Source organism: Platichthys flesus, chromosome 4, assembly GCF_949316205.1.
Source record: "Platichthys flesus chromosome 4, fPlaFle2.1, whole genome shotgun sequence".
Classification (NCBI taxonomy): Eukaryota; Metazoa; Chordata; class Actinopteri; order Pleuronectiformes; family Pleuronectidae; genus Platichthys; species Platichthys flesus.
In genome coordinates, this window is record NC_084948.1 from 22484091 (window position 1) to 22501214 (window position 17124).

Sequence of the window (17124 nt, forward strand, 5' to 3'; positions counted from 1 at the left end):
TATTCTCGACATGAACCAGAAACACAGTCGCTCTCATTCCAACAGACTAAGTACAACCAGTCCTCAGACCCAGTGACTCCACTGCCCCTGATTCTGATTCTTAATGAAGAGCCACAGGAGACCAGGCTGCTCTGTGACTCAGCGCTCAATACATGGAAACGTGTTGGTCAATAAAGCAACACACGTCCAAACAGCTGGAAAACCATGTGGCTTCAGGAGCCGTTTATCAAATGTGGAGCTATGATGGAAATATATAAAGGATGGGAGAGGGAGAGAGGGAGGGACGGAGGGGGGGGGGGGGGGGGGGGGGAGGGGGGGGGGGGGGGGGGGGGGAGATAGAAAGCGATGAAATGCAAATCCATGCCGCCTGCCCCCAGCAGCTGGTTTAGCTGTTTGACATGTGTGATGAATGGTGTTGCATTGGTAGTGCTGCCCTCTCACCTCCACTCTGTGTCACCAGCACAGAGACAAAGAGGAGGAGGAAAGAAACGCAGCACGAGGAGAAGAAGCTTCCTTTCATCAAAACACACACAGACACACAAACGGTCTTCTGTTACTTGTGAGGACACAGCATGCATTCCACTACAGACTTTACATTATCCATTACAGGTACTTAACCTTATCCTCAACCTCTTTTAACCCTAATCCTAAAACAGACCTCTGAAGCTGTCAATGTCCAACGCTGAGGACAATGCTGAGGACACTCTGTAACTTCAAAATGTCCTCACCAGAGGACACTGACAGGAATATAATACACTTTTAAAAACACACACACCCTGAAATGTTATGCCAAATCCACAGGAAGGAGGATAAAGGCTAGAGAAAGGAAAGAAGAGAAATCAGTGTCTCACACACACACGTCTTGAAACACTGATGTTTACACCTGGTCAGGTTGAGAATGAGCAGCACTACAGTGGGAATGTATGAAGCTAGCATGTGTTGGGATTTGACCCAAAGTCCCATCAGCCCACTCAAAAGAATTATTTTGTAAAAACAGAATTGGTCCTCGGTAGAATCCACTTATTTCTGCTGCCACTTAAAATTACAATGTCACCTGTCCATTCTCAAGCAACAAGCTAATGTCAGTATGTTAAGTGTTTTGTTTCCTTTCCCCGATTTCACAACAGATGATACACACAGACACAAAATATCTAAACATGTATTTAAAATGTCAGGGTATTCAATCCTGCCCCAAATCCTTTGTAAATGAATTTAAATACTATTATTTTAAGAATATTAAATATGCCTATGTATGTGACCTTGGGTGGCTCTGCTTCACATTGAATGTTTCAAACCAAATAATATCCACACAAGTCAAAGATAGACACACACATGCATACACACAACAAATTTCTTCTCCCAGTACAAACACTCATCTAACATCCAAACATCCATGTGCACACTCACTCACACCCTGATAACTTGAATCTCTGCAGGTAGTATTTGCTGAGCAAAGCTCGTTTCCCTCCGCCTGGCTGACCAGTTTTTTTTCTCCCTCCACAGACAATCTCCCCCGATGTCTGATGCAACAATAACAAGCTCGTATGAAACCAGAGAAACAGGTAACGTCACAAACTGCAGAGCTGCTGCTCCGGAGCAACGTGAGAAATGAGGAAGAGGTGGAAGAGTGCACACTGGTAAACAGCTGGAAACAAGAGATGGGAGCAGAGCGGGGAAGTTGCTGTGTTGGCAAAGAGCAGAGCAGTCATTACCACACACAGACACACACAGACACACACAGACACACACAGACACACACACACACACACACACAGACACACATGGATGAAGAGGTGTGAAATAGGAGCAGATCCTGCAGACCATACTGATGTGTTGTTTAAAGGGTCAGGATGAACTGCTGAACCTTTTCCAAATATGAAATCAAAAACAGATAACCGTCTCAAACCGTTTTTTGACTGTGTGGGGGTATTTCATGTTTTTTTTTTTTGTTTGCATTAATGGTTCTGCTTTTTAAAAAGAAAAGGTTTTAAATCCAAAGTCTGAATCTTGCAGTAATGTGGGCTGTAACACGTGTCCTGAAGTGACCTGACAGTCATCAGAGCAAAGGGGAAACAGCATCACTCTAAGCAGGTAATCACTCTAAATGCTAAAACTTAAACAGCAGAACAGGAGGCAATTTTTAAAACTCAGTCATGAACACATGAGGATAAACTGAGGGGGGGGGGGGGGAGTCTCCCACCGCAGCCTCAGTCATTAACAGATAAACAGCTGAATAAACAAGAAGTACTTTTCGGTCTTTTTGCATAAATACACTCAGCTAAGATAAAAAACGATAAACTGAAAAATACTGACATTTACAAGAAACAGACCAAAACAGTTTAATCTAAACTGGTTCACAAACACCAGATAATAATCAGATAATATAATCAGATTCTCCTGAGTTACTTTTTCATCATGGAGAGAATTTCACATTTTAGAGACAGGGACAAAAGCCAATAATCTTCATGTTTATATTATAATTTACATTAAACATAAAAAGGTGACACAGCAAATATCTAATTAAAACTAATAAGAACAAAGCAAAATCACTCTACCAGAATGAATAAATAAAGTAGCTCAGACTGTAGAGAAGATATATGTGTGATTTCTACTCCTGTCTTCATATGATATAAATTATATGTCAACACAGAATATATATATATTTTTTTTTTCAGCTGTTGGAGATCATTTAAAAAATACCTCAGACCGGTGAGTCACTTCAATTTTACAATTCCTTCAGACGCCTGCAGCTGCCACCAAGCTGAAGATGGCTCGACTCCAACAGGAAACCACACCAGTAAATAAACAGCCTGCGAAACCGTCTCTCTTCCCAGTAAACCAGTTATTAACAAACATTCCAAACAACAACCTGAACTCACCTTTTCTCTCAGTGTCCGGGAACAGTTCACCAGATGTAGGCAGGTGCGGCCGCAGCCTTGCCCGACATCTTTCTACAGGACTCTGCCCGACCTGAAAAAAACTGAAAAATAGTCTATCTTGGTATTATCACTTTCAGAGCTGTAAGGAATCACTGCAGCAGGATGTCAATTGCAAATTGAAACATGACTACTGTATATATAAACATTATATTGCCTTAGATAGTTATGTCATTACTAGTAAATGAGCTCTCCTGTTGCCAGGCAGATGCCACCTTGTCCAAATGGTTGCGTCTCATCCTGGTGCTTTGACCTTCAGATCAAGATCAACCCCACAAATTAAGTGATATCCTGGTTCCAGTGTATATATTGAGCAATATGATTAAACCTGTGAGGGAAAAGACGATGCTTTAATGATGTCAGTGTAATATTGCACCAAAACAACAATGATTTTTTGGTTTCAAAATAATAACTGAAGTGAGCTCTAATTTCTGAAACAAAACTGCACCCTTGAATTTGTCATTTACAGCAAACATCTGGCCTCAAACCCCCCACACAGGCAGGAGCATCCCACGCCGTAAGGCCCATTAGTTCCACGCAGCCTTCAGACAGCAGACGACCCTCTGGAGCTGGTGCTCGAACATGTGAAGGGGATGAAACGGCTCCAGCTGCAGAGTTTCCATCACCACGTCCAAATCCTGCAGGGAGAGCGCAGCCCCTCTGCAGTGAGGAGACATTCTCTGGGCACCCGAGAAGAAACAACTTCTCTGGTGCTCGAATGATGATGATCGTCAGACACCAGCAGACTGAACATGGTGTCCTCCACCAGCACAGAATCAATGAGACGACGGTGAACACTGCTCTTTTCTGAGGTCAGCTCACACATCACACCGCTCAATGAACAATTCACCACAGCAGCTACACACACGTTCCACCGCTCGCCTGGGATACAGGGAATCATGTGTGTGGTCTGTGTGTCAACTGTTCCAGTAGAAAGACTGATCCCACAACCATACCATGGAATATGTTTGGTGGGGAGATGAGGAACAACAGCTCATTTACATTTGCTCGTTATTCTGATCACAACGGTTGTATTTAAACAGTTTTGCATAATTTCTTCCATGAGTCATTTTCCCTTGGAGCTTCACGGGAGGCAGCTTGAGAGAGTGAGAGTGATTTAGCAGATTCAAGTTTGTGTTTGATGCTGCTCATCTGCAAGGATCCGGGTACGGACTGGGTTTGACATGAAAAGCACAGCTGAGTCAGGAGCTCTTTTACAAACACACACAAACACACACAGTCAGCTACATGTCTTTACTGCAGATGTACACACAGACACACAACCATCACAAAATAGCTGCACACGTTTTTGCAGAGTCAGCAGTATAAGGAGGAGAGGGGCCATGTTTTCGGAGAAACAGGCAAACTTGGCAGATTTCATCTTAGCTATAACAGAGTATCCGACAAACACTTCAGTTACAGATAAATGTGTTTCCATATTTTTAGCTTTCAGTTTTGATAATAGACTGGTGGCTATCTGCAGTATGCGTCATAATCCCACCTTCTCCAGGTTAGTGAATTGGACAGGGACACATTAAAAGTCGAAGCACGTTAAATATTTATTTTCCTGAAGATGGTAGATTTCATTTTCAGTTCTCATCCCTCCATTTGTTTAAAAGAGATGTCACTCATCTTTATTTACACTTAATTGAATTTGATCTGTTAATTACGCTGCAGCAGAACATTTCTATCAGATACAAATCATATCAGGCATGTTTTTTCATTTTTCAAAAATATTTTATTTGATATTGATCCAGGTACAAGGAAATAAAGGAACATGGATTTATCTTACAGGACATGGGGATGAGACTGTAAAAGTTTTTATTTTCTTGAGCCACTCTCTTCTTGGACAAGGACATGCAAGTGAACAAAGAAGGTGGTTTACAGAAAAAGAAAAGAAGGCAGAATGTACCGTACTGTAGAAATGGCGTCGGCCCGAGGTGTCACCTCGACCCGCACTGTACAGAAAGACTTCACCCAACAACTTGATCTTTTTGTCATTTTTAATCTTGTTTTTATAGCAAAAAGGCAACACACAGAGAGGCTACAAAGAACCAACAATATTGAGAAAATGAAAAGAGAGGGGGAAAGCCAAAGTACTTTCATCCTTCCCAAAAGACAGTTTTTTCCCTCAAATGTCTTGAGAAGCAAATTGTGAGCCCTAGTTTTTTGGCTCATGTGTTCAGAAAGGTTTTTTTAGTTTCTTTTAGTTTTGACATGAGAGGAGCAGTGTGGTGAACATGCAGGACGAAGAGTGACTCAGACGAGCGCCGGCCCCGGCACCTCACCGTGCCCCGAGCCCGGCGTGCCCATCACCTCCTCACGGCCTCGCTGCTCGGCTCTGACAGCAAACTTTACAAGGAACGGAAAAAAAAAACACATTTTATATCCCACCAATCTTTATGCATATTTTTCACAATATACTTTTTATTATCATTTTAATAAATACAAAACGACACTGTGATTCAAAAAGAAAAAAGAATGAGTATTAAAGAGACACTCAAACGCATTAGACATTGGAAATATCAATCTTAATTTGGTATGTTTCTTTAACTGACATCTTGTCTTCAGGTGGCTGAGCCAGCACATTATACTCGGAATCAAAATCCACGGCAGGAAAGAAAAAGAGGGGGATGAAAGAATCGGACGTGAGAGGGACGTTTCTGTCAATGACACTGGAATGGCATAACCAAGTGGAGATGTATATGGATATATACACATATATACACATACATAAAACACCACCAGAATGTAAAATAACCTGAGATACTCTTTGCACCTCATTTCCAGAACACTGGCCACTGGGCGGAGGATATAAAATGACGATGGCATGACAACAACAGTACAACAGCATCTGACGGCCTTTAGATTTCCAACCCCACCCCCCAACACCCCCCCCCCCCCCCCCCCTGGTTTATCAACATTAGCGGTACCGAAAAAAGACAATTAAACAAACAGTCATCGAACCACAAAAAATCCTGAAACAGTAATATTAAAAAACGTTGTTGTAATCAGAGTTTCTGAGTCTTGAGAAGGCATACGAAGAAAAAGCAAGCTTTTCATCAATAGAAGGACAACCCATAAAAACAAAATGGAGGGAATCCGAGGTTTGAGGAGCCGGGCAGACGCGTGTGAGGGAAAGTGTTCTGCTCCACACTGTGACTGGAGACATGAAGCAGCCGACCTGCTCGTCAATGTACAAGGCTTTCCTCCGCTATCGCCCCACCGTCGAGGGAATCAAACACCAACTCAAAACCTACAATCCTACACACACACACCGATTTCCCCCTCGAAGTTACTGACACGTGACTGTGCTGATCATCAAGGTTTTCGGTAACTCAGGCACCAAACTTGAACTGCTTTATAACGGATCATCTGAGTTAAACAGCCCTCAGGTGAACTGAACAGGTCGATGTGTTGTTTCCTCTAAACGACCGTGTGCAGTGTCATATAATGAACATTAAACCGTAAGTGCTCTGAAAAGCAAACAACATTAAAAATGGATGGAAATTAAAGATAACAAAAATAAACCAAAACGTAAAAAGATGTAAACAAATGATATTGCTCCACTGATATTTTTTAGGTAAGTCTGGCAGTATAATGGATACTGATCACAGTAACTCCTCCCTCTGCCTGTGATGCGTGTTTACCTATTAAGGCCTGAGAAGAATCATGAATCTGTCTGTAAGTGCTACGACTGAGCTACAGCCACAGATCCCAGCGGCTCCTCCCTCCCTGTGACTGGTTTATGGTGAGTCTGCGTTATGCCGAACGAGGAGCGTAAACTTTGTGCGGCCAAAAAATGATTTAGGCAGTAAATCATAAGAGGAAACAAATAAAAACTTGAAATGCTTGGAGACCATTTAACCCAATAATAAAATAAAAGAAAACAACGTTGTCTCGGAAAAAAGCAATAAAGCCCGGGGGCTGCTCCCAAAGCACTGAACTCTAAATGTTTCTGATAAACTATTATTATCAGACAGCAAAATTAGGAATTACACGAACAACTCGGTCACCATCAGCAATAAATACAGTATCGTCTGCATATAGTTCTTCCAGCCTCGTATCTGTTCCTCAGCCCCTCGGGAACCTTGTGTGTGTCTGCCTCCCGATTCGTCTACACTACGGAAATGGGCACGTTACTTGTTGCTGTTTGCGTCAGCAAAGCCTTACTCTTTAATATCTCTCTGTACATTAGTATATAATTTTCTTCTCTTTACAGTACAGAAACTCCTCTTCACATATTCTTCCGGTTCTTCATGTCAGCAGGAGCTATGTTTTTGTGCTTATCACCAATAAATTGCAGTGCAAAAACAATAATTAATAATAATAATAATGATAATAATAATAATTAATGGTAACTATTAACAAACAATGGATTATAAAACAATTATTTTTATGGCACGGCAGCCACGCAATTCACATATAATACAAATAACCAGATAAAACCAGCTGTTCCTGTATATGGAAATAAAAAGCTCGAACTGAATTAGGCTTGCATAGCAATGCAACAACAAGTGACAGGTTATATTTACAGGAAACAGAATTCCCTCTTTCACGAGGGAAGTTATCAGAAAAATTTGTTCTCATATATGTTTTCTTTCTTTTTTTTTGTTAAACTTGCCTTTTTCTAACAAAAAGAAAAATCAAAGTAAGGTAGGAGGTGGAAAATATTTTCTTGAGGACGAAACATAGTGAGATGTACAGTATGTCTGTGTCTATACATCACATTTACAGTTCTGTGACACTGCCTCTCTCCGCCGTGCCCTCGGCTGCACCCCCTCCCTCCGAGAACACACAGCTCAGGACAAAGTTCGATGCCCCGACAGCGAGGGCGTCATTCTCTCGTGGACAGACTGAGTTTCCTCCAGTTCACATCCCGGGCGGATCACTCTGTGAGAAACATGACACATGACATGAAAATTAGTTGAGAAGAACAATATCAATTTCATATTTGTGCGTCTAATGCAGGGCTGGAGCCAGGAGCTGATTGACTTAGCTTAGCATAAATCAAATGAAACCTTATTGGCCTAATATGCCAAATTCAAGACATTTATTTGTAGTTTATAATAGTTGTCATTACACTCTAAGGAAAAGCACGGGATTCATTTCCAGCTAAACAAAGATACTTTATCAAGTTTAACAAATATTAGCAAACCGCTAATAGACTGGAAAACACAGCAAGAGCAACACCTCTAAACGCATTAATTAACATATTGAGTCTTTTTTATTATTGTTGTTGTCATATTATGATTAGATTGTGATCGGATGGTGGGAGTAGTGAGAGCTTTTTTTAAAGTCTCTCATAACAAACATCAAATGACTTAAATGAATTACTCACATAACTCCCCCGAGTACTGTCCCTGTCCGTTGGTCCCCAGGAACTCAGCGTGCTCCGTGGCGGTCCACTGTTGTGGCTGTCGTGGCCCCTCGCCCTTGCGTGGCCCCGTCGAGCCCTTGGAGGAGGCCGTGCCGGAGGAGCTCTGTCCACCGGGGGAGGGGAACGATGGTTTACTGTATGGCAGGCACCCTTCCTCTGGAAAAACACACGCAGGAGGGAACAGAAGGCACAGTTTGAGTTTCAAAAGTAAAGACATCACGTGACTTTTAATTGTTGTGGCGGAACAACATGTAACATCTGATGCATGGGGACAAAGAGCACTTTGGACAGCCCTCTCCTCCGGACATCTGCAGAGTGGCGGTGCCAAGAGGCGCAGCCAGGGTGTGCCACAGAAAGCACTCTCTGCCTCGCACATGGCCTTGCAGCTAGCAGCCTTATGAGGGGGTAAATACAATAACAGAGGGACCACTGGCTGCCATGGAACCCCCCGCTGCAGGGCAGCATAACATTGACCCTCAGCAGTCTCCGTCATTGCATGAAATCTCATCAAACTGCTCCCCACTGCTCTGCTAATGACTGTAATGGAGCCTGCCCCGACCTCGGTAGATGCCACTGTGAATCAGTCAGCAGTATGACACTTATGGGAATTTACCTATGGGGTGTTGTAGCAAAGATGCTGATTGCGGCACCTGTCTTTGTCTCACAGTGTCAGATGAACTGTGCGAGGAAGTCCTGGCTTAGAGAGAGCAGGGTGCACAGCATGGAGATCCTTAATGGTTACAAACGCACATGCATATTCACATGAACACACAGATGGGGTGTAGAGTGGCTCCTGTTTGTGTGAAAAATGAGAGCTGAAGCGATTAGAGTGCATTTCAGTGGCTGGGGGCCTCCTGCCTTACCCGGAGCTGAGCGAGCCAATATTGGCAACAGTTACAGGGGCATTGGGGAGGCTGGGGGGTGGGGGCTGAGGGGAGAGGGGGGCATTCTGGAAACCATAGCAAGTGGCAGACAGTGCAATCTGTTCATTGGAGCCTGGTCTCAACGCAGCATGGAAGCTCACTCCAACACAAGAACTCAGAGAACAACAGCTCTCTACAAAGGCTGAGCCGCAGAAAAACTCTACTGCCCTGCTATAATGAAACAAATGATCTTCAGTATTGTTTAGAATGTGCTGCAGAAGGTTTTTTATTTGTTTGGCCGTTGTAAATAAGCTTTAAAGTTTTAAGTTTTAAATAAGCCAAATTATTTGATTGATTGTGTTTGGTTGGATACGAATACGTTTGGGGATCTCCAGACTTTTCCTCCTTCACAGAATGCTAACATGCTAACGCTAACACTCTGATTCAGCAAGCGAAACATAAAACGATCACAGCTACAACCATGTTAACGTACAAGGTCACAGGGTTAATGAGGATGAGTGTTTTGCACGGCTGCAGACTTCAGTCTAGTTTCACCTGTACCTGTTTTGTGTCCCCTGCGTCCGTCCTCGGCCCGGTCCACGGAGCCCAGCCTGTCTTGGGCCTGGCGATAGTGTTCCAGAGAAGTGCGTGTTTGTCTGTCCATGGAGCTCTTCATGTCCTCCGGCCCAGACAGGGGTCCTGATAATGGCGTGCGCTCCAGAGAAGAAGCCTTCCGCTCTGTAGGAGGCGCCATGCTGGTTACGCTGCGGGCCCCCTGGATACGACTCTGCCCCTGAGAGGGAGGAGGCTCAGGTGGAGGAGGTAGGTCTGTGCCAATGCAACACACAGTAAATCAAATTAATACACAAGTTATTCATAAACTGTAACTTTGTCCACACAACTCGAAACCTCAAGAACTTTCCACATAAACTATTTAAAATGTATTTTCGGTCGCAGCCTCACCGTCTGCGGCAGCTTCTCTCCGGTGGGGGGCTGTGCCCTGGCTCCGGGGCTTGCGTGTGGGTCGGGCGGCCCTCTGGTGGCCCAAGCTGTGTGTGCCGACTGTGCTGCCATCTGTCGAGAATGGACTGCTGGGGCGGGGCCTGTGGGACAAGCCTTTACCTGCAAGAAAGATAATGGACCACAAAGCCTGCCGGTTAATAAAGACATTAAGGAGCCAACACACAGTGGAGCTGAGGCTGTCATCAAAGAGAAGGTTTTTATTAATCAAGATCCAAAAACCCTTTTTAGAAACCAAAGATGAAGGTTTTCATTAGAAGAGAAAGCACTGAGGATGCAGCAAGAACAGTCTGAGTCCGAGTCAGAAGAGCACAGGGGCTGAGTTAGGGTAAAGGAGAGAGAGATACCAGCAGTCTAGCCACAAACAGCAGGTCCCATGCACAACCTGGGCACAGCCTCCACAAGCAGCAGAGGAAATCACAAGGCAGCATAATGTGGGAAACACCAGCCAGTGTCTGACAGGGGGGAACAATTAGAGCAGAAAAGAACAGATCATCTGCCGCTGGAAGAAGTTCCAGTCCAGCAGTGGGAAGCTGGCCCCCCCCACACCAACCTCTCTTGCTGAGGCTAGTGCCCTCCAGGCGGTAGCCTGCCTTGTCTGCAGCGACCACTAGGGCCTGGGCAAAGCTGCAGTGGGTAAAGATGGAGCCATCGGATGAACTGCCCATACTGGACCTATGGCTGGAGTAATAACGGTCTTCCTCCGAGGCCGAGCCCCACCCATTCACCATGGACCCTGGGGAACACCACAGGTTACAGGCTTTCTGGATTTGTATTGTATTGGAATGCTTCCATCAGTGGATCATTTATATTTTATCTATCTTGCCGAACACCTGTGCTGCGATTTAGATGAATGGAAGTTCTGATTGATCTTACAGATGTTGGGGATGAGATAAATATCTAGACTTGAATGGATTCAGATTTGCTGCAGGGCATTTCTGTTCTTCCAGGTGGGTTGATTTGTGTACTCACTCTGTTCTAGCCTGCCCTTGATCATCTATTACAACTACATGCAAAACATATAGTGCATGTACACACACCCACACACCCACCCACCCACAACATAACGTAAATAAACACACACCACCAGAGTTTACAACTGACTCCTCTTTTCTTTGCAGAGAACAATGAGCACACCTGTGTGGAGCCGTGTGAGCTCGACAGCAGCCTCAGGTGACTCAGATGAAGCTTCTCACAGAACAGTGGATTGAATCCAACACCTGGTGCAGTTTGTTTTATTGCTGTTTGAAATGCACAGCCACCACCGACTGGGAGGTTCATTAAAGGTTTGTCACTTACAAGCTGCTGTAGTTACACAGACCTCTGCTCACTTGCTACTTCATAGATGGTTTGAATGGAAGATTGAATCAACTTTCTATTAGAACACAAACATGATCCTCTCTTTGATGGAGCTGACAGAACTCACATCAGGGAGAAGTAGATATACGTTTGACCGTTGGCTTGTATAGCTGCGCTGCTGTAATTATTTCTTCATGCTCTGATTTATTTCATTTTTTTTCCACCAACACAGAAAAAAAAAAGGCCAGGCCAGCACTTCAAATATAAAAGTATCAGCCTGCCAATAAAAATATGGCACTTTAGCAAAGCAAAAAACACGGAACAGTCGGCTAATGTGACAGCTTTCAGTGGGACTGGTTTGGCAGACTTTGCTGAAGTGGCGTGAACCCAATTGCTCCGCTCACACACGCACACACACACGCACACACACACACACACACACACACACACACACACACACACACACACACACACACACACACACACAGCACAGGAGTGATGTGATTGAACAGGCTGGTTAAACATGGTGGGGGGGAGGGTTAAGGTTGTTGAGACAGAGCGATCGGGACACAAAGTTAGCAGCAGGATTAATTAAAAGGTGAGTGGGATATAAAGGGGGTTGGTTAATCCAGGATGGCTCACAGGGTTCAGGGATTCAAATGAACACAACAACACAATCAGCTGCTCTCAGACGACAATCCTCCACCTCTTTGAAAAACAACATTTAAACCCTGACGTGGAATGTGTGGTTTCTTTCTTGAGATACACTCGGACGTCCCTTTTCAAAGAGTTTTTTTTCCAATTTTCCATCTGTGAATCTCTTTGCCGCTTTAATCGCATGTTTCTGAGAGGCGGGAACTCAGTCGCTTGAAGTGACTCCAGGCGGTTGCACCTTCAACAGCTGAAGTTGCAACAGATTTTCACACCTAATGCAGTGAGAGACTCTCAGATTATTGGAACCTTCTATAAAATATAAGCTTACATAAGGTCGAAAAGCTCCTTACCCAATCCATTTGTACTGCGCTAACTGAACTCCACGGCTGTAACTACCTTTATTCTGTCTGGCAATTTTCTTTGAAATTCTTTTCTAAGATTTTTTTTTCTTTTTCCTTCGAGAAAGAAAGAAAGACAGCAATTCCACTGGGTCCAATCCTCCCACAAAGAATAGAGCAGATAATGAAGTATGGGCCGTGTGAGCCAAAGCACTGAAGCTTCCAACTCCTCCGGCTCGGCTAAGGAACACCGCCTCAGCAAATCACTTCACAGAATGACTTTTCTGTCGTGCTACCTGCCACTTTCTGCTGCTGAACCTCTGGAGCACTTCTATGCTCAGAATGAGAGTCCATCAAATGTTGATCATTGGATTATAATTTGATAAAAATTCAATCAATTTTCCTTTGCCCTAGAAATGTGATTTTTCTCCAGATGCTCCAGACCTAGGTTCAGCCCATGATAGTCATTTTATCATGTCCTGAACCTCAGCCATGGACCAAACCGTGTTTTCTAAAAACCACAGACTGGTCCCTGACGTGCTCGACACACTGACAGAGCAAGGCCAGTAATCGGGAGATGGTTGGGGGGGGGCAATAAAACCCTCAGCTCAGGTCCCTCCTGCCACTAAATCTGATTTATAGGGCTGGAAACCCTAATCTGCATGTCATTAAGCAGGGGAATCATTCCCTGTGATGAGCAGGCGTCTCTACCTGCCGTCAGGAGACGTGACCCCCGCTCCTCACAAACCTGGGACGGCTTTTATGGGAGAGTAATCGCCCAGAACAGCTCCGCTTTACACCCATTGTCGCTTTAACAGCTTCCCCTGCCACCACGTCCCAGCTCTACATGACCAGCCCCTCCTACACAGGGAGCCCGGTATCACCTGCCTGCTCCCTTCATCTCTGACTCAAGCCAAAGTGCAGCACCCACCAACATCTCAGGATTTACATTTATCTGCGAAAAAAAGTGTGTTGTATAATTTCCCATCGGCCTTCGCAGACAATCTGAGATGAAAAATGGCCCCAGAGGACTAAGCTGCTTCTGTTTTCTGGAGCATCGGTGAAAATGTTTGATTTACCGGCCTTTGGTGGAACATTATGAAAACAGACCTATTTCCATATTATTAAAACAATGACAAATATATCGAGCAGGGCTTGACAGGAGTCTCACTCCCACCCTCCCGTATTTGTACAGTCTCAAAATGTTTGCCGCAATAAATCTCCCCGGATCCCCCCCCCCTCCTATCCCCCACTCTCTTCCTGCGGCTCGCCCCGGAGCTGGGACCGTGTCTGTGTTGTCAAGCGATGGGGTGCGAGGCCGACTCTCAGGGAGATAAGAGGAAATAGTGCTGTCTTCAGAGTAATACAGTGGCGGAGAGATGCAGTAGATTGGGGCCCAGCTGCTGCTTTATATTCCTCTAAATACATCAGCAGTAGAATGTGTCAGCGCTACCAAAACCGCTGCTCCATCATCCCAGGGAGAAACTACTTTTTGGGTCGGCTGCTGACAGGGAGGACCAACGAGAGAGAAGCACCGCCAACCGTCCTGTTCTCAAACTCCCTCCACCTCCAGCCTCACTGTCTGCTCACTCCAACTTTCTTTCCACACATACATTTCCCCGTTATAGATTTTTTTATTTCTCAGCACTAACTGACACTGATGGAAGAGCCGACAGATACTCACTGGAGTACACTTCAGCAGTACTGTGTATCACAACCTGTCCCTCAAATACACACCGGCACATGTCACACATTTTTACAGCCACCCCTAACCTTCAGTAAACAGATGGACAGTGTGGCCTGGTCAGTCTGAGGGAACGGAGAGACGGCTCTGCTGCTGCCGTGCATTTCATATGTCCCCCCCCCCCCCCCCCCCCCCGACAGAAGGCTGTAAAACTTTTCAGTGAGTTGTAAAAATGGAAATGGGGCCTCTATATGCCGCACGTGAAATTTATTTCAAATCTCCTCAGGAGGATGTGGGTGCCTCTGGTTCAATCACACTCACTCTCCCCCTGCTTGCTTTGCTTCTCCCTCTTCTTAATTTCCCGCTCACTATCCTGTTTAAAATTCATGGACTTTCTTATCTCTGCTTTTTTCTTTTTTTGGGTGGAATGATAATTATAATTCTCCAGAGTCCACCAAAACTGCTTAAAAAAACTGAATGAGGGGCACTCAGTAGGCATTGGGAATTAATATGTAGCAGTCTCATGGAAAACATGTCATGAACAACTATCCATTTACTGTACACCCAGTCGAAGTGATTGGAATTAATTTATATTTGATTAAATGTGATAAACCATAAAAAAGTAATAACAATAATAATAATAAACCATATCGCAATAACCACAATTCAGTATCCAGTACACCTTACCTGTTAAAGAGCTGTCCAGGTTGTCCATGCTCGACCCCGGTGTGTGCTCAATACCGCGGGGATGCCTGGCTCCGTAGCCTTCATCCTCCTCCTCCTCCTCTTCCTCCTCCTCCTCATCCGGCAGGTCGGTCTCCTGGTCGGAAAGCATTGTGCTCGACACGTAGCCCACTGGAGGAGCGGGAGCCTGAGGTGGAAGGGAGCTGCTCTGCATGTGCCTGGGAAGAGGAAGAGAGAACTCAGTACACATCAAGGCATGTGCAGGGGAGTAGAATATACAGAGAATACAGGGATTACTCAGTAGTTATGAAGCAAGGTCAGGTACATATATACGAGGGTGTACGAGGCCATTTAGAGCTCATTTTAAAGATGGCTTTCAAACATGAAGTGCCGAATGAATCGACCAAATTCCACTTCTTCTTCGGTGCCACGAACACGCTAACACAATGACCTGTTAATTGCTGCTGTAGATGGCACAAAGACACGCGCCCCCGGCCTGTCGACACATGGCAGTCACCTCTTGCGGCCGCCGACTCCGCTGACAGCCACGTTTGTTTCGGAGAGTGCAGCGTCTTTGGCGCAGTCTGCAGTGGGAATTGGTTGTAATTACCGGCCCTCTGGTGTTGTCAGAGATGCTCTCTAACCAACATAGTCATTACTGGGTAACATGACAACCCTTCCTGACAAACCCCCACCACCACCAGCACCGCCACCAGCAGCACCGCTTCACTGTTATGAATGAAGGCCATAATTCGGGATGCTGCGGTGCCGACAGAATGAAGAATTGTCTTCATCTGACTTGCATGAGCGCCACAACAATGGAAATTCGCAGTATAGGTGTAGGAGGGGTAAATTGTTTCTCTTAGGGTGAGTAAAATACAGCTGCGGCCTAAGTGGTAGCACGGGCCCATTAAAATGCTACAATAAATGGGTTTATATCTCCACTGCACACACAGCTGACACACAGCCGACATGCTGCAGGGCCCGAATAAATCCAGGCAGCAATACACACAGGGCAGAATGTACAGTAAGCACTTTAAAATGACAGCAATGCATTTATTATAAACCGTGACAGTAAATCCTTCAACGCAGAGGGACTGATGGATGGATGCACAGATAGATATGCAGGCAGATAGATTGATAGATGGATACAATCGGGTCCACCTTCTTCTAACATCACTGTCTTTACCATGACTGCTTTGCCATGTCCAGTTGGTAAACTCTGGTCAGCTCGTCCAGGTGGGCCTGGAGCATGGGCTGCATCTCGTCCCGAGGAGAAGGGGTGAGCGTGGCCGTGGACTGCTGCCCGAAGGACACCGCAGCCGGGGAGGAGGCGACTCCTCGGATGGGTGGGGTGGGGACCCGCTCCTCCTCCTCCTCCAGCTCGTCATCCAGGCCCTGATGGAGATAGGTCTGCACGGGCATGGGGGGGCCCCAACCGTCACTCTCGTACCTGGGGGGGAGAAGAGATCTTTACTGCACACATTCTCACAGGCGATGTGTGAAATTGTGTGATCCATCACCTTTATACAAATATTTTATAAAGCCCAAACTCAGGTTTGAAAGTTAATAAAAGAATCTTAAAATAAGTCTTGACCAGTGAAGGGAAGCAAGTTTCTAAGTGAAGTGAGACCTAGAGTCGGTTTTAGTTAAAAAATGATGTTTGATATTATCAAGGTCTCCAAATGTAACTGAAGGAAGTTGGAAATAAAAAAAAAATAACGCACATAAAAACATTAATATTTTAAGAGGGATTTTAACACATTACCAGATCTTTGTGACCTTGTCCGACCTTTTCAAGAATTTGTTATACGAGTGTCCTGAGTGGGATCGCAGAGCTAATCAGGCTTCACTTCCTCATAGCCGTGCTTATACATGCTGAGATAATACTGGCCATAAAGAAAATGTTCATTAAAATAATTTGTCACTGCACATTCCAGAGGACATTAACTGTTTTAATCTGGTGCGGTTAAGAGCAGCCGCAGATTTACAGTGCACTGGACTCGTCATTTGCCGGTTAGACTATTAAAGCAGATGACTCTCCCAGATTGGAAATGGGACGGAAGAGGACACGGTAGCTGCTGGACCAAAGACATGAAGACACTTGAATAACCTGCTGCTACTTTATCCCTGCTACTGAGGGGATCTTGTAAATATCATGTAAACAGTCTGTATAGTAGACAAAGTAAGGAAGCACATTCAAACATGTATATACGCACTCTGACAGCTTACTGTCTATTCAATCTCATTTGGTGGATAAAGCCGT

At 44.9% G+C, this 17124-nt stretch overlaps 1 protein-coding gene across 1 annotated transcript in view; it reads right to left on the minus strand.

Annotated features, from left to right (window-relative positions):
- Positions 1 to 5844: 5844 nt before the first annotated feature.
- LOC133951869 (roundabout homolog 2-like) overlaps positions 5845 to 17124 on the minus strand; it is a 153194-nt gene continuing 141914 nt past the window's right edge. Inside the window, 7 exon segments of the mRNA XM_062386094.1 lie at positions 5845 to 7829; positions 8278 to 8472; positions 9741 to 10007; positions 10143 to 10301; positions 10753 to 10935; positions 14862 to 15076; positions 16048 to 16311. Coding sequence (XP_062242078.1) covers positions 7828 to 7829; positions 8278 to 8472; positions 9741 to 10007; positions 10143 to 10301; positions 10753 to 10935; positions 14862 to 15076; positions 16048 to 16311 — 1285 coding nt within the window. The 3' untranslated portion in view covers positions 5845 to 7827.